The sequence below is a fragment of the Halichoeres trimaculatus genome, unplaced genomic scaffold (assembly GCF_033239565.1).
Source record: "Halichoeres trimaculatus isolate MK-OKI-2021-1 unplaced genomic scaffold, fHalTri1.1 fHalTri1_scaffold_7, whole genome shotgun sequence".
NCBI lineage: Eukaryota > Metazoa > Chordata > Actinopteri > Labriformes > Labridae > Halichoeres > Halichoeres trimaculatus.
Window position 1 is genome coordinate 17,310,257 of NW_027437185.1, and position 22,355 is coordinate 17,332,611.

The 22,355-nt window shown below is 42.9% G+C and overlaps 3 protein-coding genes across 4 annotated transcripts; 1 reads left to right on the forward strand and 2 right to left on the reverse strand.

Moving 5' to 3' along the window:
- Positions 1–14: 14 nt before the first annotated feature.
- Positions 15–4,331, reverse strand: rab9b (RAB9B, member RAS oncogene family). Its single transcript, XM_074674783.1, has 2 exons — positions 4,200–4,331; positions 15–3,279 (listed from the first exon to the last, which is right to left on the reverse strand). Exon 2 carries the CDS (start codon positions 3,230–3,232, stop codon positions 2,621–2,623), a length of 612 nt encoding a protein of 203 aa, XP_074530884.1. The 5' UTR covers positions 3,233–3,279; positions 4,200–4,331; the 3' UTR covers positions 15–2,620.
- On the forward strand, positions 3,788–9,663 carry pofut4 (protein O-fucosyltransferase 4). Of its 2 annotated transcripts, none has more exons than XM_074674778.1 (6): positions 3,788–4,357; positions 5,172–5,388; positions 5,676–6,014; positions 6,099–6,479; positions 6,857–7,479; positions 7,642–9,663. In XM_074674778.1, the coding sequence occupies exons 2-6, from the start codon at positions 5,386–5,388 to the stop codon at positions 7,790–7,792; spliced, it is 1,497 nt and encodes a 498-aa protein (XP_074530879.1). In that variant the 5' UTR covers positions 3,788–4,357; positions 5,172–5,385; the 3' UTR covers positions 7,793–9,663. The 2 variants fall into 2 exon arrangements, with proteins under 2 accessions (XP_074530879.1, XP_074530880.1); XM_074674779.1 differs by having other exon boundaries at positions 3,788–3,923.
- On the reverse strand, positions 9,094–18,530 carry znf185 (zinc finger protein 185 with LIM domain). The gene is made up of 25 exons (XM_074673645.1): positions 18,451–18,530; positions 17,789–18,366; positions 17,382–17,727; positions 16,449–16,514; positions 16,262–16,333; positions 16,049–16,123; positions 15,732–15,806; positions 15,440–15,520; positions 15,046–15,105; positions 14,853–14,906; positions 14,549–14,611; positions 14,009–14,059; positions 13,850–13,894; positions 13,582–13,629; positions 13,008–13,073; positions 12,797–12,868; positions 12,608–12,670; positions 12,250–12,339; positions 11,976–12,023; positions 11,633–11,668; positions 10,813–10,881; positions 10,646–10,720; positions 10,496–10,552; positions 9,516–9,621; positions 9,094–9,209 (listed from the first exon to the last, which is right to left on the reverse strand). Exons 1-25 carry the CDS (start codon positions 18,528–18,530, stop codon positions 9,108–9,110), a joined length of 2,478 nt encoding a protein of 825 aa, XP_074529746.1. The 3' UTR covers positions 9,094–9,107.
- Between the last annotated feature and the right edge of the window lie 3,825 nt (positions 18,531–22,355).

Consider the following 22,355-nt stretch of genomic DNA (forward strand, 5'->3'; position numbering starts at 1 on the left):
ATAAGAGTCTCTGTTTGGTTTGTTGCATGTTTTATTCGTAGCCAAGCACTGGAGAGTATTAACCACTTTGCCAGCATGTTGGCACACCCAGTCTCATCCTCCGTAGTGCAAAAAGAGGATTAAGGGAAGTTGTCCATTAGATCAACACATAATCAGGATGAACAGTCTAACTTTCACACGGCTTTAATCACTCAGCGCTGAGAGTGAAACAGACGTCCGGTGTCTCTTTTTTTTTTTTTTTTGCATTATAAAAGCAATGCCCTTTGCAATGTACATAAGCCAATAATATGGACAGCCCAAAGATGTGTTTTTACATTCATAAATATGATAACATTAAAAAATACTGATATTAGCTGGGGTTGCAATGAGTGTAATACAGCAATGTACTGCAGGATTATTCTCCTTGCTTGTGAGTACCCTCTGATTCTTAGGTAAGTCAGGTGTATAGTAAACAGTCTGGAAGGCTACATTATCTGAACAGGATAAACTAAAACAATAAAGAAAGGAGAATAATCTGGATTTTATAAACACTGACAAAGTAATAGCCTTCTGTTTTTCTTTAGAGTTAATGATCTGCTTCATTTCATTAAAATGCCCCACTCTGTTCACAGTATGGAATCTCACATAAGTTCAAGTACCCAACCCACCAGTTAAAACTCTAACAGTGATTATATCTATTTATCAGAAGCCTGTATGAAACCAGAGACCCATTCTAAAAGTAAATATGTCTGTACCTGATTTGATTTGGCTAACGTTCACAGTGAAGCTCCTGTAGTATCCACCATGTGTCGGCACGCAGACTGACAAAAGATGCACATTTTGACTTTAAAGGCAAACAATGTGATCTCAAGCTTAGAAAAGACACAATACTCCCAACAAAACAGAAAAAGGGGCAAGAACAGTGTGAACCATAGAAACTTTGTGCATTCAGAAATCAGGCTGGATTAAATAAACTTAGTCGTATGTGTTTGAATAAATATGATTTAAAATACGAGTCTGGAAATATAAACACTGATGGGAGTTATTTCGTACGTTTGTACCTCAGTTTGTTTCAGACAGTTTCTTCAAATATTCAGGCAAACAACGTTGCCCCCTGGCTGATAGCAGGAATACATCGTGGTGATTAACAATGAAAAGAAACAAACAAAAAAAGAAGTACCATCCCTCTGCTACAACCACACATTGTTAGGTTGTCTGAATACTCAGTTGTAAGTTTCATTCAATACTGTATAAACAGAGAGGAGAGGTGATGCACAATGCACACATTAGCAGTCCAAACAGTCATATCCTTGTGCTCGGGCTATTTCATATTCAGCCGAGACCATGACCAAGCAGACTGTCGGCGCAAGGCATATGTAATATCTCAGTAAAGCAAGGGAGAGACAGAAATGGAAAAAGTAAAGGACTGGAATATTAAGGCCTGCTACACAATCAACAAGGCAGAGATTAGACTACATACATGAAATAATTAGGAGAATTATTGTTAATTCAAATCATTAAAATTCCATCTTTACATTAGGGAAGCAGACTTTGATCAGCCCTTTATCGTACACTGACGCACTCAAGCAAATACCACACGTCTGTAAGAGAAATAACATGCTGGCCAATGGAAATGACTTTAAAAAATGAACAGCAGTTTATAAACAAGAGCAGCAAAAAGCAGAATTATTTTTGTACTTTAGAAAAGTCTCACTCAGTGATCAAGCCAACAGCTATAAATCATTGATAATTCAAATGATCCTTTAAAGGCTAACTCGTATTCCTGACTTCTCCACCAACACTGCAGTGTAGTGGTAATAGATATAACAAAACAACCACAATAACTTGTACCAAAAGCAAACAGTCAGAGCAGCTAAATTAAACCTCATTCCCTTTTCATCTGATGAATAATATAATCTCCCTTTTTGATGCAGAAATCATTTGATTTCTTTGTACCTCAAACTTATCAGTCATCATACCGATACTGGGAGTTCCTGAGCCTCTAATCTGTCAGGGTTGGTAACACTGTCACTCTCAGACACCCTCTGGGTCCAGGAAATACATTAGCTCTCCACTTCTGCTCAAATATCAGATAACAGAAAAATTTCATGTCGTATTCAAAGTCACTCTAAAACCTGGGGAAAAAAATCAGTTCATGGTCAGAGTGCTGAGGAGTAGCGACGCTTACTGTGCTGAATGTAAAAGTGTGCTATATGAGAGAGGATTGGCAAATCCTCTTGAGCAATGTGTGAACTTTAGTTTGAATAATTTCAGTCAAATAAATGCTTTAAAACACTATTTGAAAGAGCTCCTGGAAGGCAGGCAAACAAAGCTGAGGCTGTGTAAAAACTGTTTCTGTAAAACACCAACAAAGCAGAAGGAGTTTTAAGGATGAGTGTGCCTCTTACAGTGTTCCTGTACTGTGGTCAGGACATTACTCAACATAGGAGATACCAGCTGTATCCTTGACATCACACTCCTGGAAGCAGCTGTATCTTATCCGCATTATCTCTAGGTGATACTGCACTCTGTGCCTTCGTACCTACAGTTTGTGTACCATAAATTATATCTGACTGGCCCTGAAACCTGCCATGTGCAAGATTAAGCCAGAATAAGACAAGGCAGAATTACAACTGACTAATCAGCAGCAGGATGTGCGAGAAGTTTTGCGGTTTCCATGGAGATCGATAGTACTGCTCAGAAGTGCGTGGTCAATCTGGTCCTCAGCAGCCAAAACCTCCCGTACCGCTGCCTCAAATGCAGCTGTGACATTAGTGTCATCCTTTGCACTGGTCTCAAAGTAAGGGCAGCAGCCATTCTCTTCACACCATGCCCGAGCTTCCTCTGCACCCACTTCCCTCTGCTCCATGTCCACCTTGTTGCCAAGCACCACAAAAGGGAAGCGCTCAGGGTCTTTAACGTCTGAGTAGAACATGAACTCCTTCTTCCAGCAGCCCAGGTTTTGGAAGCTCTGCAAGTCGTTGACTGCAAATGTGAGCAGGCAGCAGTCCGCGCCTCGGTAGAAGGGCGTGCGCAGGGATTTGAAGCGCTCCTGGCCAGCTGTGTCCCAGATCTGAAGAGTGACCAGGCGGCCGTCCACCTCCAGGTCCCGGTTTAGGAACTCCACGCCAATGGTGTGAAAGGACTGAGAGTCGAAACGGTCTGTGACATACCGGTTCATAAGGGAAGACTTGCCCACTCCACCGTCCCCCAGCAGGATCACCTTCAGCAGCAGGCTCTTCCCGCTCATCATATTTCCTCCCACCCCCTCACCAGGTGGCAGACCAGGGTGTATTCAACCTGAAAAGAGGAAGGAATAGAAAAAACGAAAGTCACTGCACTGTTTCAAGGGAAATGCAAAACACCACTGGGAAACACAAAACTAAATCTACTGACTTCTGAGAATTATATTCTGATGACTCACAACTGAAGACTTTGGGGAAAGTCTGCAAGTCCAGCAACATTTGAATTCCACCCGAAATGAACCTTCGTAGCACTGGCTGAGAGATTTTTAATGGTTGACTAGTTTCAGAAGCATAATAGCTGGGGTGGACGACCGAGAAGTCTGCCAAAGGTCTCTGGAAGCAGCTCTGGGTTTGCTGACTACAGCGTTTTATTTACTACACGACACAGCAACAAACTCATAATGCTAGGCTTTCAAGTCACAGTCACAACCATAAAAACACTGTAGCGACATGTTTTGTCATTTGTGTGTTGCATGCATGTATAACAGGTGATGTCTAACTGCCTTAAGCCACGACAACAGGGCGAGTCACGATCGTTAAGTGGCTCTGAAACGACCACTGCACCTGCGCAGATCACAAACATGCAGCAGCTTGTTGTCAATGTGGCTGGGGGCTAAGAAACTCTGCTTGAGCTGCTTCGTCGATAGTATCTGAGAAACTATTCGTAAAGCACTACAGAGCAGACAAGAACCGAAACAGGTAATAGACTTCTGACAAAGCTCGAATGAAACACAGAGCTGTTATTCTATGCAGCGGCTTAGCAAATCTCTCGCCAAACTAGCAGCTAGCCAGCCAAAGTGATGCTTGTTGACATTCCATCCTTGGTCATGCTAGCCGTTAGCCTCAGTGCAGCTCACTAATCTAAACAGTTTTCAGACAGCGCTCTGAGCTGCTAGAGAGCTAACATTTCAGAGAGTTCACACATCTATGGATGATTCATTACGTACAGATGCAAATATATGCATTGTTACTCACCCTGTTCCCGATGGTTTATTTTGCGTGGTCTGCCCTGCTCCCCTACATCTGACTGAGATTGAGTGTCGTGACGTGCGCGCCCCGATCAAGGGGCTGCACGTGCACACAATCGAGCAGTATGGTCCTAAAGTCCGTCCAATGCGTCATGTCAACAAAACGTGAGTTGAGGCTACTGTGATAACATTTTCATGTGTTTGTTCTATTTCAAATTGATTATCCTTACATTATAGTTAATAATGTTAATTTAAATGCCCTGAAGTATGTTTACATTGTTCTGGATCTTCTGCCACAGGGCATCAGTTCAAATGAGATCTGTATAATAGTTCAAACGTGATGTCTTATTATTATTATTATTATTTTTATTATTATTATTATTATTATTATTATTATTATTATTATTATTATTATTATTATTATTATTATTATTATGGTTTATTTATTTATTTAGTGGTTGCTGGTGAAGAGTCTCAGGGAATAGTCTCTGCTGTGCCCTCTTAATTGTTGCCATTGTGTTAGTGGTAATTTGTACTTTTTGGGGGATTTCTCCTATAAAATTCAAACGTTTTGTGAAGATGCACTATATGCCAACCACAATTCATTCTAAATCACGAGACACTGGTAATGCATGTAAATACATATAAATAAACATTTATGGATACTCACATTCATATTTATATTTACAAACTAAAAAAACATAAAAGTTAATTTAAAAAAATCCCTGGAGAACAGCCCATCCCACCCCATGACTAGGGCTGTATTAAAAAAGGGGGGTGAAGAAATTTTATTGGAGCACTACACAATCGAAGAAAATTCAGCGGCAAAATAATATTTTACAAAATCTGTTGACTTTATAGGTACTTTAAGCTATTATTCGTGAGATATTATGTTGTCTCTTTTAATCTGGTTATACTTCAGTCACTTAACTCCAATTATGTTGTGTTTATGCATCCGACTTGTCTTCATGTGCTGCAGTATGCACACCGTGCCGACAGGTGGCAGTATACAACTTGAGAAGACCAGAACTGTAGAAGAAGAACCCGGCTGTTATCCACAGTAAACCGTTTTATGGTCACACAGCATCTGGTTATCACAACTCATCTAACACCCAGCCCTGTGGGACCTAGCAGAGGGATTTTTGCGTGAAGAATCAAGAAGAACTCACCTTCATGTGTTTGCTGCAGAATTGATGGTGAGAAACAACTAATATGACCCGAAAGAAGTGCATGCTAAGTAACCACTGACACGTATGTGTTAAAATCTGTTGTTGCCTGTTTGCCCAGATGACTTACCGCATCAAGAGCACTGTGATAAAGACACTGTGTTTTGTACAGGAAGTGACTTGATTTGAAGTCTAGAGAATCACGTCTACATTTTGGCAAAAACAATCTAATTGGTTTGTCCCTTTGAATGTTGACCTACTTCTGTTTTGGCAGTTCTTCTGTAAGACGTTGTTTTGTTTGCCTTTCCTCCTTGCAGATGGCAGGCAGGGGCAGGCTGGTGCCCTGTGTGTGTCTGGGACTGTTTGGTGTCCTTTGCTGGGTCTGGGTCTCCTTTGCCTCCTTTCCAGATGAACAACTTCCCCTCGAGGGCTGGGATGCAGTGGACCGAGGAGCCTTTCAGCCTCATAGTGTTCTATCAGAAATGGAGTTTGCCTCCATCGGCTCATACGCAGGACCTGGCAACAGTGACCGTCGCAGCAACAAAGAGCTGCCCATTCTCCTCTGGTGGAGTGCAGGACTGTTCCCACATTTTCCCGGAGACACTGAACGCATCGACTGTGCCACATCATCCTGCCTGGTCACAAGCAACCGCAAGGTATCACAGATGAAAGACACTCATATTTATACTTATTATGATCTGACATGGCTCTGGCAGTAATCTTGTGTTTGATCTTGAAAGGTCCAGCTGTACAAACGGACAGCATCCATCATCTTTTATGGAACAGACTTCAGGGCATATGAGGCTCCACTCCCTCGTCTCCGCCACCAGACCTGGGCACTGTTCCATGAAGAGTCACCTATGAATAACTACTTCCTCTCCCATGGCCCGGGAATTAGGCTGTTCAACTACACAGCCACGTTTCGGAGAGAGTCAGACTATCCATTGACATTACAGTGGCTGCCATCTCTTGACTATCTTCTGGAGCCTGTGGCTGTGACCCTGGAGGAGAAGAACCGGTTGAGGAGAGAGGGCTTGGCTCCTGTTCTTTATATGCAGTCTCACTGCGATGTGCCGTCGGACAGAAACAGATATGTACAGGAGCTAATGAAATACATTCAGGTACATTATGAAAGTGTTCAGTATATATTTCATAAATTTCAATCCAAACTTTCAGTAAGTTCTTAAAATTTTAGCACTGACCATGACCAATAATTACTTTAAATATCAGTAGTCTTGCAGGCACCAAAAGTTTGCCTTGTCACTAGTTGCACGAAAAAATGAACACACAGGTTAGAAGGTAGAAATTGTGCTCTTTGAAGGATGCCAACTATAGCCGTCTATGACAACAATCCCATAAAGGAGGAAATATAAAGGTTCAACTAGAGCTGGGGTATTAGATTTATTTATGCAAAGACCTTAGTCAAACAAAATAAACAGTCATTTATGTCCAAACTAAATCATTTTTTCCCTCCTTGTTTGTTTTTGTTTTTTGGTAGGTGGACTCTTACGGTAAATGCCTGAACAACAAACCTCTACCTGACCATCTGGTGGACACTTCGACAGCTACCGGAGAAGACCGCACCTTCATGGATTTCGTAGCTCGCTACAAGTTTCACCTGGCACTAGAGAACGGCTTGTGTCCAGATTACATGACTGAGAAGCTGTGGCGGCCCCTCCATCAAGGCTGCGTGCCCGTCTATCGTGGTTCGTCTGTAGTGTCAGACTGGATGCCCAATGACCACTCTGCTATCATCATCGATAACTTCCCCTCGCCCAAAGCTCTCGGTGACTTCCTCAGACGTCTAGATGAGAATGATGACGAGTATGCAAAATATTTGGAGTTTAAGAACGTGAAAAGCATAACTAATGCCCGTTTGCTGGAGAATCTGGAGACACGCGAGTGGGGCGTTAACGACATGAGTAAGCCCAACTACCTGAATGGATTTGAATGTTACGTGTGTGATCAGGAGAATGCAAGACTGGCAGCTGAACGAGCCTATAGGAAAGCACCTACCAAGAACAAACCTCCTGAGCCCAAAATGGCCAACAACTCTCACATGGGGTGCCCCCTGCCTAGTCCAGGGTACGGAAGTGTTCAAGATCTACCTGCAGATGATGGGTGAGTCTGCCTGAAGTCATTTACCATGCTACATGTGGGACAGTTCTACATTCTAAAGTTTAATTTGAATAATAATGTCCTGAGGGAAGGGTTATCAACCTGTTTTAATTGTCCAATTAAAATGTCTTCTATCATGAGCCTAATCTGTTTATCTGTCTGCAGATGGTTGCAAATATGGCCACAGGATTACTGGCAGAGCCTGGACCAAGCAGAGGGGCTGGAGTCCCTGATAAGACACAACGAGTCAGACCCTTCACTCCTGTGGAAGCACATCCAAAACATTGCTGTGAGCAGAGCCAGAGGACAACACTGACACAGGCCTTGAAACAGAGGATGGCATACATCCAGGATTACAGGAGTGTCCCGTTTTATGCATCCACACTGTTAAAATGAGACGAATGAAGCAGAAATTACTCATATTTCTGCACTGGAGCCAAACCTCTTTTACCCTTACATGCCGTTTGGTTACACTAAGGAATTTGGATACTGTATTGAGCTGACATGATGGTTTTGTCCTTTATGCTAACTCCAGTAATGAGAAACTAATGTTTTAAAGCGCTAAATGCTAATACTCCCAAGTCATTTTGTCACTAGAACTGAAGGGCCATTGTGGCTCGTGTTCTGCTGTACATTGTTAACATTAACTGCATGTATTGCAGTTGTTCCACAGCGGCAGTTTCTCATGGGAGGCAGCTTTTCATTGGACTGTGGCAGAGCCAGAGACTTGTCCCTAGCATCAAGGGAGCTGTGCCTAACTGTGTGTGAAGACTATCAAGACAGTGGGCACTGAGCTGCATTTGCTTCTGTACAGTTACTCTGCAGGTTGCTAATGGTCATTAAAAGTCACATTTATTTGCACAGCTTTTTAAGTGACTATGGAAGGAAAATATGATTCCACTGAGGAGTGGAGACAGGAAAATGTAGAGTTAAGCACATCTCCCTGTGGAAAAATCTCCAGTGTAATTGCAAAGCAGTGCTAATGCTCATCTGATGAATCTGTGTGCCAAACACTTAAAACATGTCCCATAACTGTTTTCTGTTACATTCGGATCATGTTTATGTGCAATATTTTTTTTATTATGCTTTTTTAAAACATGTTACTACAGAAGACTCAACTGATAGCCATGTGTTTGAACAAGCAACCCATTTTGTACCACATATTTGTACAAGGATTTTATAAATCGTTTTATTTTCTTAGGAAAGCATCATACATCACATATTTTGTATGAAGAACAAAAAAAGTAAACATTTTGTAACAAAGTCATGTCCTTGCATAACTAATGCTGCTAGATGATAATATAGTACCCCGTTTTCCAGTATTATTCTGTTATATGTAGCGCATCATGTTGCACAGACACATCCTTCATAGTTTACAGAGGCAGATAAAGCTTTCACCACCAGGAATACACATCACAAGCTCGTATGCGTGAGAAACTAGAAATTTCACCTCTTGTAAGAGTTGACGTAAAATAATGATAGTGGCGTCTTTGATTGTCCTTAACCTCATCTTCAAGCTAAGTTTAAACCTGGGCAGTCCAAACTATGTGACTGACCAGTTCTCACTTTGTATGCAAATGAACACGAAGTGAAAAGGAGGAGGATAAGAGGCTGCTGAAAGGCTCTTATAATCAGTCAAAGGCTTTGGAGTAGCAGCTCTCACAGTGGACTTTCCCACCGTGTAGGAACATACTGTGCAGAAGGTCTCCCATTGGCTTTCCACAGACGCCACACTGAAAAACAAGAAGAGTGTTAGTGAATCAAATTATTGAGAAAACAGCAAAGGGCAGGGTTGTTTCTGAAGAAATGCCCTTTTGTACTTATTTATCACACCGCAGGACAGTGGTGGTTGTAGCTCTAGGCGGGCAATATGCAACAGCTGAGTTTAATTTGTGTATTTGAGAGTGCCCAAAATTCATTAACTGAAGTCCAAGATAAAAAAAAAGTGGAAACTATGTTTTTTCAATATGTTTCACCTTCAAGAAAAAAATCTCCTAAGCAATATAGTGCCATGCCCAGAGCTGAGTATGTGTTGTTACCTCAAAGCAGGAAGGGTGGCAGTTGATATTGAGGTGCTCGATGGAGATCTTGGCATCATTGCCGACCGGCCTTCCACAGTAGTTACAGGTGGATGACAGTGGGCCACTGGGGAGACACAGCAAGTGAGACAAGTTAGTTTGGCCGCTGACCCGAGCGGCTCTCATGCAGCTGCAGCTCTGTTTGCAAGAACAACCTGCGGTCCTTTCTGTGCTGTGCAAGGAAACCTAATAAGTGTAAATAATCCTTTGATGTCCCCACTTAGCCTCCTAATGAGCAGGCTTGCTGGAATTTCTGCCCTGCTGCTTGCACTGGTTTCGTTAAAAACGGGAGATAATAAGGCAGAGGGGAAGGGGTCAGGCTTAGAGCTGCTTTAAAACGGGTTTAGGGAGTTGTGATGTTGCTAGTTTTAATTGGGGGAGCCACCATTAGAGGAATCGACAACTATGATGTCAAATATGGAGAAATGTTTGATCCACTGTGAAAATGAGGTCGTTTTTACGAAGAAAAGGCTGCAAAAGGTGTGAAGTGGCAGTTTCAACCCAAATATTACTGTTGAAAAATGTTAAGCTTGTTAGAGATACAACTGTAAATGAAGTGTCACAGTGTGCTAGGTGGTGCTGGAAAGTGCTAAAAGGAGTTAAAATGTCAAATGTAAGTGATGTAGTGATAAGGATTAAGTATCTTAAGCATTTTAATTTAGTACTGGCTTTACTGTTTACACTAAAAGTAATTCAAGTGGCCTATTAATGAGCCGTAGAATCAGTTTTTCATAGTTAGTTTTGATAATCTGATATCTGAAAGGATTTGACGAGATGGTCCAAGCAGCATTAAATAGTCTGTAGAGAGGAAACAGGCACATGCAGTTTTAATTCAGCTTCTAGATTCTAAATAGTGAAAGCAGTTTAATTTTCCTTTAAAGAGGAAGGACTTAAAGCAGCTGAAGGGTCAGGATGAAACACCTTTCTGGCCTGTGACTTACCTGGAGGGGGTGCTGTATGAGTAATTTGCAGATGTTGATGTCAAATAATCTGACCCACTGTGGAAAACCAGCAGGGAATCGATCAACAATGGAGCAGCACATTTGAATCAATGCTGTTATTTAATTATGTTGATGATATGACAGACCTACCTGTCAGCCATGTCTCTGGCATTATACAGGGACAGCTCTGTTGCATTGACGTACTCCTTCAAATACACAAAACCCCTGAAGCAGAGGCAGACAAAGGTGAAAGTGAGTTAAAATGCATATAGAAAGCAACTTTCGGCAGCAAATATCTGGTTTGCCACGTCTCTCACTTTTTAGTCTCTGGCTCTGGTGTTGGGGCGCGAGGTTCTTCCACCACAGTCCTGGTATAGGTGTTATATCTGAGACAGAGAGCAGTAGCAGTGTTATTCTCATCTCTCACTCACTGACGACAGCATGACAATGTGATTGCTTACACAGAGGGCTCCGTATCTGTCAAATGTAACTCAGGAGATAATCATTTTCTGCCATCGCTTGTTAATGGCACGTCACTTAGCAGGCGGTGGTTTGACAAAAGGACATCTCTAATACACATCATTAATCTGACATCTGGAGACTGATAATTAGAGGGAGGGAAATGAGGGCAGATTGAAAGACAATGGGGGAGAAGATCTTGTCATTTGATTTCAGTAATAGAGTTGGGCTAAGAGTAGGTTTCAGTGGGTATCATACAAGAGGGTCATGTAACTTTAGATTCAGCTGCAGTTTAAGAGGGATGCAGCTGTGCTCATACAGGGTTTGGCCTCAATCTCACATCCTCTTGTAAAAATACAATGTTACAAATGTGGAAACAAACACAGAACTGGTAGTTAAAAGTGAGTAACAAGCCAGGATTGCCTTCTTTTTCCAAGGGTTTGTATTTTGTATGAGATTCATATTACATTCACTTTATTAACACAGGAAAATTTAATTTCCCTGCATCACCATGTTCTTTCTAAAAATGATCAGTCATATCACAGAAAAAAAGCCCTGGTAAGAGGAGAGTGTCTTCACAAAAGTAGGAAAATCAACAGACCAAATAGTAGAAAATAACACTCTGGAGAAGTTATTCTTGCATTATGCTGTCTGACGTTAACAAGATCATAAACTTACCGATCCATAACCGGCTCTGGCTCGCTGTGTCTCTCCCTGGAAGGCAAGGAGGGCTGTATTAGACTTTTTTACTGTAGGCTGTAGAAGTCAATAAGCTGGATGCTATCCAGTGAACAAGATTTCAGCAGTTTTTATAAGTGTATGAAGCTGATCTTTCTGACTCACAGCACCAGAGGGGTGGGGATTTATTGACCAGGTGTGCTCTGGTTTCTGTCCTGAGGCAGCATCGCCTCATCCTCTGCCTCTCGTGTTTGTTTATTGTAAACATTAACCTACATTTCCTTTCCAACTCTTGGTTTTTGATCTAAAGACGCGAAATTTGAAAATACAAATGTTTTCTGACCTGATGGTGGTGATGGTTGTGACGGTCTGTGTCTGTGTATCCTTGGCGCTGCAAAACAGAAAACATCCCTGCATTATAATAAGTCAGACGGAGCAGGCAGAGGTATGATAAAAAATCAAAGTGTACAAGTTTGGAAGCAGCTGATTATTCGCAGACTAAGCTTCAATAACATGCATGGCAGGCACTAAATTACAACGCTATAAACACATCTGTTGAAAATAAGGAAAGATAAAGCATTCAATGCATTTAATGAGCCCAGCTACAACAAAGATACCTTTCCTCCTCATCATCATCATCCTGTCCTGGGATTGTATAGACTGTGGGTGATGTCCACCTGTCCCAAGGGGAGTCATTCTCCTTGGACCTTGAGCACAACCAAACATGACAGGGTGAGACAAATTCACTGAATTTGTAAAGAAAATAGACTGAGAGGGGATCTGCTTACTCCAGTTGTGGGCTAAAGTTGTAACAAATATATATATATGACCTATTTTTATGAGCACCACTGCACAATGTTTTCTGGCTCACTGAACAGATGCAGCAAAAGCTTCTCCCATCGTGAAAGGGAAGGAGGTTATGGGGATAAAAGGACAGGATACGCACTCTGAGCTTTTAATAAAAGCATGACTTACTTTCGCTCAAACATGATCATTGTGTTTTCATCTTCTGTTTGGATCCTTGGTTTGGTGTCTTGGCTGAAAAGGGGACATACATTGAAAAGCTTTTAGCTTTAAAATGCACATGGGTGGCTGCATGTGAATGGATGAAAGAGTGCAGGACATTGAGTGGAAGTGTAAAAGTGAGTCAGAGTGTGTCAGCACCTCTCTTCTGTGTAAGAAGACCGAGTTGTGGTGGTTTCCCATGAGCGTGCCCATGACCGATTAGTGCTGAGGCTGAGGAAACAAAGTTATGACAGATCAGGCATATCAGACAGCAGTGTGCATGATCGGAGAATTACCGCAGTCTTTCTTTCTCCTCCATCTCTCACTATATACTCTGAACACAGTTACATACAAAAAAACAGTTTAATACCTGGTAGCTCCTGTGTTGATGGGGATAACTTCATCTGCAAGGGATTCCAGTGCATACCTGCTCATACTGTTGGAAAAAAAAGAAATGATTTTTTTAAAGGTAAGGATTAAAAAGATAATGGAGGTCTTGAAGCACTGTGATGTCATCAGTTTAAGTCCAGGAGTTAAACTTTAAATCATGCTACCACACCCATTTTTTCAGCATTTTCTTAGAAATAAAAAATATGAATTAGTTTGAAACATCACCTACTCGATGAAGCACAAAAAGCCAAACTTTCAGTGATGTTAGTCCCTCAAACCTAAAAAATTTCCTGGTTTTCCTTTTCATATTTCACCATAAATAATTCTGAGTATGTTTGAGTTATACGCTGTTGATCAGATAAACAGAGCATTTCAAGGATTGACAATTCTCTCTTCTTTTTCTGGCAATTTATGGACAAAATAATTCATAAAACAAAAAGGATTTTTGAATCATTAATTGCAAATTAATGATTCAAAAATCAGGTAAGTCACAGAAAATTGCTATCCACAGCTCTATCTCACTTAATAGGTGACTTGATGTGTGAGTAACTTACGGTTTGTCTGGACTTGGGTCTTTCCTCTCAGTGTAAGTAGTTGATGATCTGAAAGATGATATCACAGAATTAATCACAACAATGAGACATAGGCGCAGTACTCAGTAGATCTCATGTAAGAGCTTCTAATTAAAAATTAATTAAAGATTCAGCTCACAAACTGGAGAGTTGTGGTAAAAATATACTGACACAGAAACACGTCAGTATTTCTCTATAAACAGAAGCCAAGATATAGAAAAAGAGGGGATTTGCATTATCATTCCAGTACCTGTTGATGGAAATATCTTTGAGAGGCTGGAGCAGGTCAGAGGATCTGCAATGGAGGAAAAGTGGCTCATAATCAGGCACTTCTGCATTATGCATGCTGAGATGCTATCTGGCTGGCTGGGAAAAAAAAACAGTCACAGCTCCAAACCAATATGATTACCTGTTAAGGGATGTGGTCCCTATCGGATATGGATCAAACGGATCAGCCGAGCTGAAAAACAATTTCACACTGATTTCACTCTCAATTGTCAGCACGGCCCATCTTGTGTCAGAGGAATTCTGATCACATTGACTCATAATGGAAAGATTTAATGCAGTTTGAATGGTAAACAGAAACACGCAGGGAGTCGGAGATGAACTCAATCAAAGTCAGAATCTGGGTGTCTTTGACAAATGGAATGACGTTTTGGCAGCTGAATGGCAAAAAATCTGCATGCTTCATGACGTAAACACACAAAATAAACGCAGATTTCATTAAGTCTACTTAAACTAAAATGGAATGCCAAAATAGATCAAGTACATTTTCAGATATGTGACTGACAAATAAAGAAACCTTCTCTTTTTTATACACAGCTCTTGTATTTTTTAACTCTTTTTGAAGCACATAAAACTACAATTCAATAATAGCAAATGCGGTAAACTACATCTTAGTACATGTTTTGAAGCTAAGGTCCATGGGACACAGTAGTAAATAAACTACCTTGATTCAGTGACTCTGGATGTTTTCACTCTCGAGCGCCAGGGATCCACACTGTCCTCTTCACTGCACAGAGGCAGAAAAAAAAGGAAAGTACGGAGGGTGGTACGGATGAATGGCACCATTGGGAGAGAAAAAAAGAGGGCAAATAAAGGTTAGTGTGGTTCTTCTCATAAACTATTTAAAACACCAGTCCATTAGAAAATCTTGAAACATACTGAACTATTTAACGGGCAAGAAAAGCATCTGAATACAGCACACAGCTGACTGGTTGTGTGAGTGTGTGTGTGTGTGTGTGTAATGCTACCTTTTGTCAGTAATGATCACAGTTTTGGTGGTTACAGTGACTGTCTCTGTGGAGCTGGTGGGCATAGAGAAACAGCACGGGCAGAGTTAGTATAAATCATTACAAGGCATATCTGAATCGAAGGCATTTCTGTGTAAGAAGAGCTCTGCATAGATGGATAATTGTTTAAGATCAGCCTGTCATCTCCTTCTACCTTTGTGTTTCTTTGGCTGCCTCATCTGTCGGTTTCTCCTCCTCTGGCTGCACGCTGAGGCTGGGGGAGAGAAAAACAAAGCCGCAATACTAATCAGTACAGAACATTCTCTTCTATTTCCAGTCGAGCCGCAGATAAGACGTGGCTTTCTGTTTCAAAGTATTACTCGGTCAATTCAGGGAAGTGTGACTCTGTTTCTATCTGAAAAGAAGTGTGGGTTAAAATAGAATCCTAGAAGTGGGGGAGTCCTGATTTATGGATCAAACCTGAGGCGGGATGGGATTTATTAAAAATCTTACACCTCAGGGAAGCTTGGCCCCTTCATCTTCGGGGATAAAAATGAATGATAGAAAAAAGAGGCAGGATGGTGAGCAGTGGTGTGCGTCTGTCTCACCTGCGTATCTCTGTGCTCCTTACTATGACATCATCATCAAGGAGACCCAGGGTGCGACTTGTCTTTGTTGGGTTCGAGTCTCTACAAACATCAGACATGAAACAAGAGTCAAATGCAGAGGAGGCTGTGTGTAAGCTCTCTTGAAAATGCAACACCACCTCTAGTGAGGTGAGCTCAGGTAAAGCCTGCGCTTGCTACTGACAAGGGAGTTATTGATTTCCCACTGATGAAAGGATAATTCTTTGGGTAACTCTGTACTTGGGGCTTGGGTGGGAAAGAGCTTCTCTTATACCTGTCTAGTCCACTGAGCAGATCCTGACTCCAGCGTCCCGGGCTGGGGGGAACAGGCTCTGCGGGCGCCTCGGGACTGCAGGGGGAAAGGAGGAGGGGGGAGGAGGGGGGAGGAAAGAGGAGAGGAGGAGGAGGAAGTGGAGAATGTGTTAAACAAAAAGGGATTTAGGATTCAGAGGAGATTTCAGAAGAAGAACAGGCCAACTGAGGTGGAGGGAGGAGATAATCAGAAGCACAACAGAGCCACCTAGTGGATAAAATTTGTAGATTTTCAAACATGAGAATCACAAATAGGGTAAGATTTTATTTATAACAAACCCGTCAGTGAGAGGAAGGAGATCTTCAGTTACTGGAATACAGTCACTGGTCTTTGGAGCTGGCTCCTCTTCATCACTGTGTGAGAAAACAAATATGAGCTCTTTATTACATCACCATATTTAATCCAGTCTGATTCTTGACACCCCACCTGCTGCTGCCTGTTCTCTAGCTAACTTTGGTCTGACATGAGTGAAGAAGTTGTTCATTTCATACCCATCCTTTGAGGTGAGACTGCCTCTGAGGCCTCCATTTCCCAGATCCAGCTTTGGCTCATCATCCCTCAAACTGAGGAGGAGAGTAACTTTAATTATCAGATGGTCTGTTGCTATGGCTGGAGGCAATAACATGATAATCTTGTTTTTCTGTCTTTATTTTGTGTCATTTATCTTTTTTCCAATACCTGGTTGACCTTGTGTTGAAAGAAATGAGGGTGTCTGACAAAGTGGTGAGAGTGTCAACACTGGAGCTGTAAGAATAGATGGAGAGCAAACACATGACATTCCAGAGCAGCATTCAATCACACATGTAAAGAGAATAAGAGCAAACAAACCATTGACATACAGAAAAAACGTTTGAAAGCACAAGAATAAATTAAGAGGTATGATATCTGATCATTGATGAAACATATTCACATTAAAATCATTATAAAAAATTATATATATCTATACCACGATGTCAGACAAGTCACACTGATGTTTACAGATCCTCTCTATATGTCAAAGAGGTCAGATCTAAGTATTGACGTGTACACAATTAGAAGTGATAAAATCACTAAATGTACTTAAAAATAACTGTTTTTAAATTCAAACTAATGTATTTTACTGTTAGTTGGGCTGGTGATTTTTAAACCAACTTATGTAACGTTTAATGGTTTTATCAATTACAAGGCACAATGTTCTGTAATTTTCTAAAATGATAAAATGCTCTTTTTCACTAAAAGACAAAAAAGTCAAAAAATTATCAAAGGAAACAGAACACTAATTTACTCTTAATCAAAGTAAAGTACAAGTGGATACTTCACTTTGTCTTTGCACGTCATAATCTTTAAATTAATCTGTGTCATATTGTCCCATTAAGTGTAATATTATTAATAGTTATTGTAAAATGCCACAATACTGAACTTGAGGTCAAGGAATCTTGAGGTTGAGTTCACTACCCACAGCTTGATTTCAGGACAAGTACAAAAAACATAATGAAAAAACATTTGAGGAAATGACAAGTGTCTGAACCTATACTTCAGTCTGTTATTATTCACCTCAAGTGAACTGTGCCATGATATGTGGCAATAATCACAATTATCAAATGTAAGAACAATTTGTAGGGAAAAACTTACATTGGCTTTGGAGATTGTTCTGGGATTTGTTCTGGTTCAGGCTCTGGTTCAGGCTCTGGTTCAGGTTCTGTATTTACTGTAATCTCTGATACAGCAGACACAAGGACTGGTGAGATTGGGACAGGTGAAAGGAGAGTGGGTAAAGCAGGAGGAGGGGACTTTGGGAGGGTTGGAGCTGGGGCAGGGGATGCTGCTGTGGGAGAAAGTGGGACTACTGGAGCTGGGGCTGGGGTGGGAGAAAGTGGGATTGCTTGTGCTGGGGTAGGGGACACTGGAGTGGGAGAAAGTGGGATTGCTGGTGCTGGGATAGTGGACACTGGAGTGGGAGAAAGTGGGATGGCTGGTGCTGGGGTAGGGGACACTGGAGTGGGAGACAGTGGGACTACTGGTGCTGGGGTAGGGGACACTGGAGTGGGAGAAAGTGGGATTGCTGGTGCTGGGGTAGGGGACACTAAAGTGGGAGAAAGTGGGACTGCTGGTGCTGGGGTAGGGGACACTGGAGTGGGAGAAAGTGGGACTGCTGGTGCTGGGGTAGGGGACACTGGAGTGGGAGAAAGTGGGACTGCTGGTGCTGGGGTAGGGGACACTGGAGTGGGAGAAAGTGGGACTGCTGGTGCTGGGGTAGGGGACACTGGAGTGGGAGAAAGTGGGATTGCTGGTGCTGGGGTAGGGGAGGTCACAGGAGTGGGAGAAAGTGGGACTGCTGGTGCTGGGGTAGGGGACACTGAAGTGGGAGAAAGTGGGATTGCTGGTGCTGGGGTAGGGGAGGTCACAGGAGTGGGAGAAAGTGGGACTGCTGGTGCTGGGGTAGGGGAGGTCACAGGAGTGGGAGAAAGTGGGATGGCTGGTGCTGGGGTAGGGGACACTGGAGTGGGAGACAGTGGCACTGCTGGTGCTGGGGTAGGGGACACTGGAGTGGGAGACAGTGGCACTGCTGGTGCTGGGGTAGGGGACACTGGAGTGGGAGACAGTGGCACTGCTGGTGCTGGGGTAGGGGACACTTGAGCTGGAGCAAGTGGGACTTCAGCATCTGGCTTGGAAGAATCTACAGGGGGCCATTTTGGGAGACCTGGAGTGGGGGAAGCAGTTGCTTGAGTGGGAGAAATTGGGACCACTGGATCTGGGGTTTGGGAGGTCACAGGAGGCCATTTCGGGAGACCTGGAGTCGGGGCCACGGATGCTAGAGTGGGAGACAGTGGGACCTCAGGCTCTGGGGAAGTAGAAACAGGAGGGGGCCACTTTGGGAGACCTGGAGCTTGGGTAGTTGAGACTGGAGTCGGTGACAGTGGGACTGCTGAAGTTGGGACAGTGGTTGCTGGGGGAGGTGATGCTGGGGTTGTGGATGCTGGGGCAAGGTCAACCAGAGGTGTTTCCACTTTCCCTGCAAGCCTTGTATCTTCTGGTTCTGGTTCTGGTTCTTTGTGGACTGCTTCAACAAGCTGGGGGATGAGTTCAGGGAGAGGAGTGGCCACCTTAGTGCACCCTGGGGTCATGCCTTCAAAAGGATCTTTTTCTGGCACAGATACTGGAGCGGGTTCTTCCTTGGTAGGCTCTGGGATGGCAATCTTCTCCTCCACCTTTGGGGCTGCTGGTTCATTAACAGTGACATCCACGTTGGGCTTCACAGAGGTGCTGATTCTGCGGGCCACACTTACAGTGAACAAAACATGGGAACAGGAGACAGTTGTTGAGGTGATATCAGAAACACAGTGCAGGACTTACGGTGTTCGTGGTTTCGGCTGAGGTGCAGAGGCAGCAGATGAGATGGGGGTGACTGGTTTGGGAGGCAGAGAGGCATCAGGCGCTGGAGTTGCAGCAGGTGTGGGCGTTACAGTGGGTGCAGCAGGTGCTGGTGTTGCAGCAGGTGCTGGAGTTGCAGCAGGTGATGGTTTTGCAGCAGGTGCCGGAGTTGCAGCAGGTGCTGGAGTTGCAGCAGGTGATGGTTTTGCAGCGGGTGCTGGTTTTGCAGCAGGTGCTGGAGTTGAAGCAGGTGCTGGTTTTGCAGCAGGTGCCAGAGTTGCAGCAGGTGCTGGAGTTGCAGCAGGAGCCGGAGTTACAGCAGGTGCTGGAGTTGCAGCAGGTGCTAGTGTTGCAGCAGGTGCTGGAGTTGCAGCACTCTCATTATCTTCTGTAACCTCCACCCTGTATTTCCACAGCCCAGCACAGAGAAAAAATTGATCACACACTTGAATTCTTGGTCTTTTCTTTTTGCTTCAGTTTGGCAAAGATCAGAGGAAGAGTTTACCTTTTAGCAACAAATGCTAGAATGCTGTCGTTGACGGGTAAGGGTTCAGGTGTTTCTGCTTGAGACCTGTGATTTTAAAACACACAACTGTATTAAACCCATGAAATACACCTGACATTCATAATCACGTGTTAATGCCAGCCTAGTTATGCCAGCTTAGTTTTTAATGACAAAGAATTTTCAGAGTAGTTTTTAGATAGAAGAATTAAAAAAAAAAAAACATAAAACGCACGTACTCAAATTTCTTAGCTGCAGAAAGCACATAAGAGCGCTGCCGTCCAGCAGATTTCCTCAGAACACTGCTGGCTGCCTCCGTCCTGTAAAAATGAATCATTATGATGTTAATGCAATCTCTTCTTTGAGTATGTGAGCTCAAATTGGATGGTGTTCACCTCTTAAGGAGAGTCTTACCGTTTCTCCTGCTCCTCTGGGCTTAGCTGGCTCTCCTGGCTGTCTAAACTGGGCCTCACAGTGTAAGGGGCTCTGATGAACAGGGGAAAAAAACAGACACTTCTTTAACAATACGTTCAGCTGCCAGCAGCTTAAGTCAAATCTGTTCATTGTGTGCTCACATCTTCTTGTAGCTCTCTGAAGGTTTTTTGGTGAACTGCGTTGCTCCACTGCTATAAAAATAGAGAACATTAAAGTGTAAACCAGAGAAGTGCATCAAACTTTTTTACGGTATTTAAATAAGAGAAGCTTTACCTTGGGCCGTTAGTCGAGGGGGCGCTTGTGGGTGATTCAGGCTTATCTAGTTTCATGAAAACGCCTCTGAAAGAGAAATGAAGCATGAAAATTCTCCTTAATGTAATCTATGGTACATTTCTGTTTTCAGCATTCGAATAACCCAACTTCTGTAGCTTTGAATTCTGTGATTGAGTTTGCAAATGCTACTCTTACCTGATCATGTACCCTGATGGTGCTCTAGAGGAAGAAAAGAATTATCATCAGAACAGTTACATTAACTGGGAACCTTAAAGTATTTCATCTCAACAACTGTGATATGAGAAACTTGTGTTTACTTTTGAGTCTCTGAGTTGGTGGGTGGTGGGGTGGGTTTTATGGGTGCTGGGGTGGGTTTTATGGGTGCTGGGGTGGGTTTTGTTGGTGATGGCGTTGGGCTGGTCTCAATAGGAGCTCCATTGACACGGGCTGCTCTCACTTCCGCCAGCCTGCATGGATTCACAGAAACAGTTTTGTTCTATTCCCATTCACTTGACTGAGTTATGGTAAATGTGAACAGCAGAGGAAGAATAGTGTACCATGGTTTCTCCTCCTCAGTTTCAGCCTCGGGTTCAGCGCGGCGCTGCAGCCAGCTGCCATCATCCCTCAGCTTGGTTCGCACTTTGGTGGTTCGAAACACAGTTGCTTTATCCCCCTCTGAAACACAAACACATCACACAACATCTGGGATATGAAACACAAGGTGGTCTGGATTTTAATGACATCTTTAATCACTCTCTGCTTCGGCGCATCCATAATATTTAGCCCCCTTTGGGCCCACACACACACACACACACCACATGAGCAATTATTTGTATTAAGCACTGAAATGGGGACAGTGTCAGTGGATCAGAATTTACAGAGTCATCAGTCAGGCTCAGAGACACACCCTCAGATGCCCTCTTCTTTCAGCGCAGGAAACACGTCATCTCACATTCAGATGTGATCAGTCAGCCAGCTTACCTTTCGACATACTTCTTCCAGAGGTTTCACTCCCTTTTTTTCTTCACTTTTCTATACCTGAACATTAAATCAAAATGAAGACAGAGATTGTGTTAGGGGAAGCGTAATTTACAGCAATGTGTTAGGGCACACTCAGTTTCAGACAAGGCCTTCCCACTATGCTCCCTCCCAATAAGGAACATGTGCTCTGTGAAACATTCCTCCGCCTCATCCTTCAGACATGCAGATGATCCTGTCCTACCACTTTCCAAAAAATTCTGCTGTTACCCAAAAATGAATGGACGTCCACATTCAAATGTATATATCTATTTTTTGCGTATGGATTCAAAATATTGCAGCTCAGACTAGTAAATGTGGTTTGGTAAATGTAAATTGCTTCTACATATATCTAAATCAGCCAGCCCTTCAGTTATTTCAGGCTCACAGGGAAACTCACTTCCCTGAGGGAACAAACGAGGACAAAAAGCACAGGTGAAACACTGATGAGAGTTCCTTTATCTGTAAGTAGGCACACGCTACAGCTCGTGCAAAAATTGAGGAGTACTACCAAATTGTAATGCAAATATACATTTTGAAACTCCCATGGCTGTGAATCCACGTTGTCTACAAACCTCTGTTGAAGAATTTGTCCTTCATATTTGTGACAGAGCAAATACACAAAGGGCTCAGAAAGCATATTTATCCAAGGCTTACCATCCGTCCAGCAAAGATAAATGATTAATGAAGAGCAGTAATAGTTAAAGCAAGCATGAAGCAGGACAGGCAGCTATCATTGTAAAGAGGAAACACCTACAGCAATGAGAGGGCGAGCAGATAATCACAACTTCACAACTCTGAGAAAATGATTATGAAGAACGATTGATAACATTTACAGTTTCTCGTTTTACAGCTGCTGTAAACTGAGGTTCTACAATTTACTCAACCCTGCCAGAGTACATACCTGTCTCCACTAAAGCAATGTTCAGTCAGCTCTGTGACAACGTCCCTCTTTGTGTGGCTGGTGCGATCGGAGAGAAAGTCCCTCTCTGTCTGACAGGTGTCTG

Bases quoted from the DNA above. Each gene is read 5' to 3' on its own strand.
- rab9b (XM_074674783.1), bottom strand. From the start codon at position 3,232: ATGATGAGCGGGAAGAGCCTGCTGCTGAAGGTGATCCTGCTGGGGGAC.
- pofut4 (XM_074674778.1), top strand. The intron at 6,480-6,856 runs GTACATTATGAA...GTTTTTTGGTAG, and splicing joins AGCTAATGAAATACATTCAG to GTGGACTCTTACGGTAAATG. The intron at 7,480-7,641 runs GTGAGTCTGCCT...ATCTGTCTGCAG, and splicing joins GATCTACCTGCAGATGATGG to ATGGTTGCAAATATGGCCAC.
- znf185 (XM_074673645.1), bottom strand. From the start codon at position 18,530: ATGGCCTCCTGTGACCTCCCAAACCCCAGATCCAGTGGTCCCAATTTC. The intron at 10,721-10,812 runs GTGAGAGACGTG...CCTCTGCTTCAG, and splicing joins CCAGAGCCAGAGACTAAAAA to GGGTTTTGTGTATTTGAAGG. The intron at 9,622-10,495 runs GTAAGTCACAGG...GTGTCTCCCCAG, and splicing joins TCATACAGCACCCCCTCCAG to TGGCCCACTGTCATCCACCT.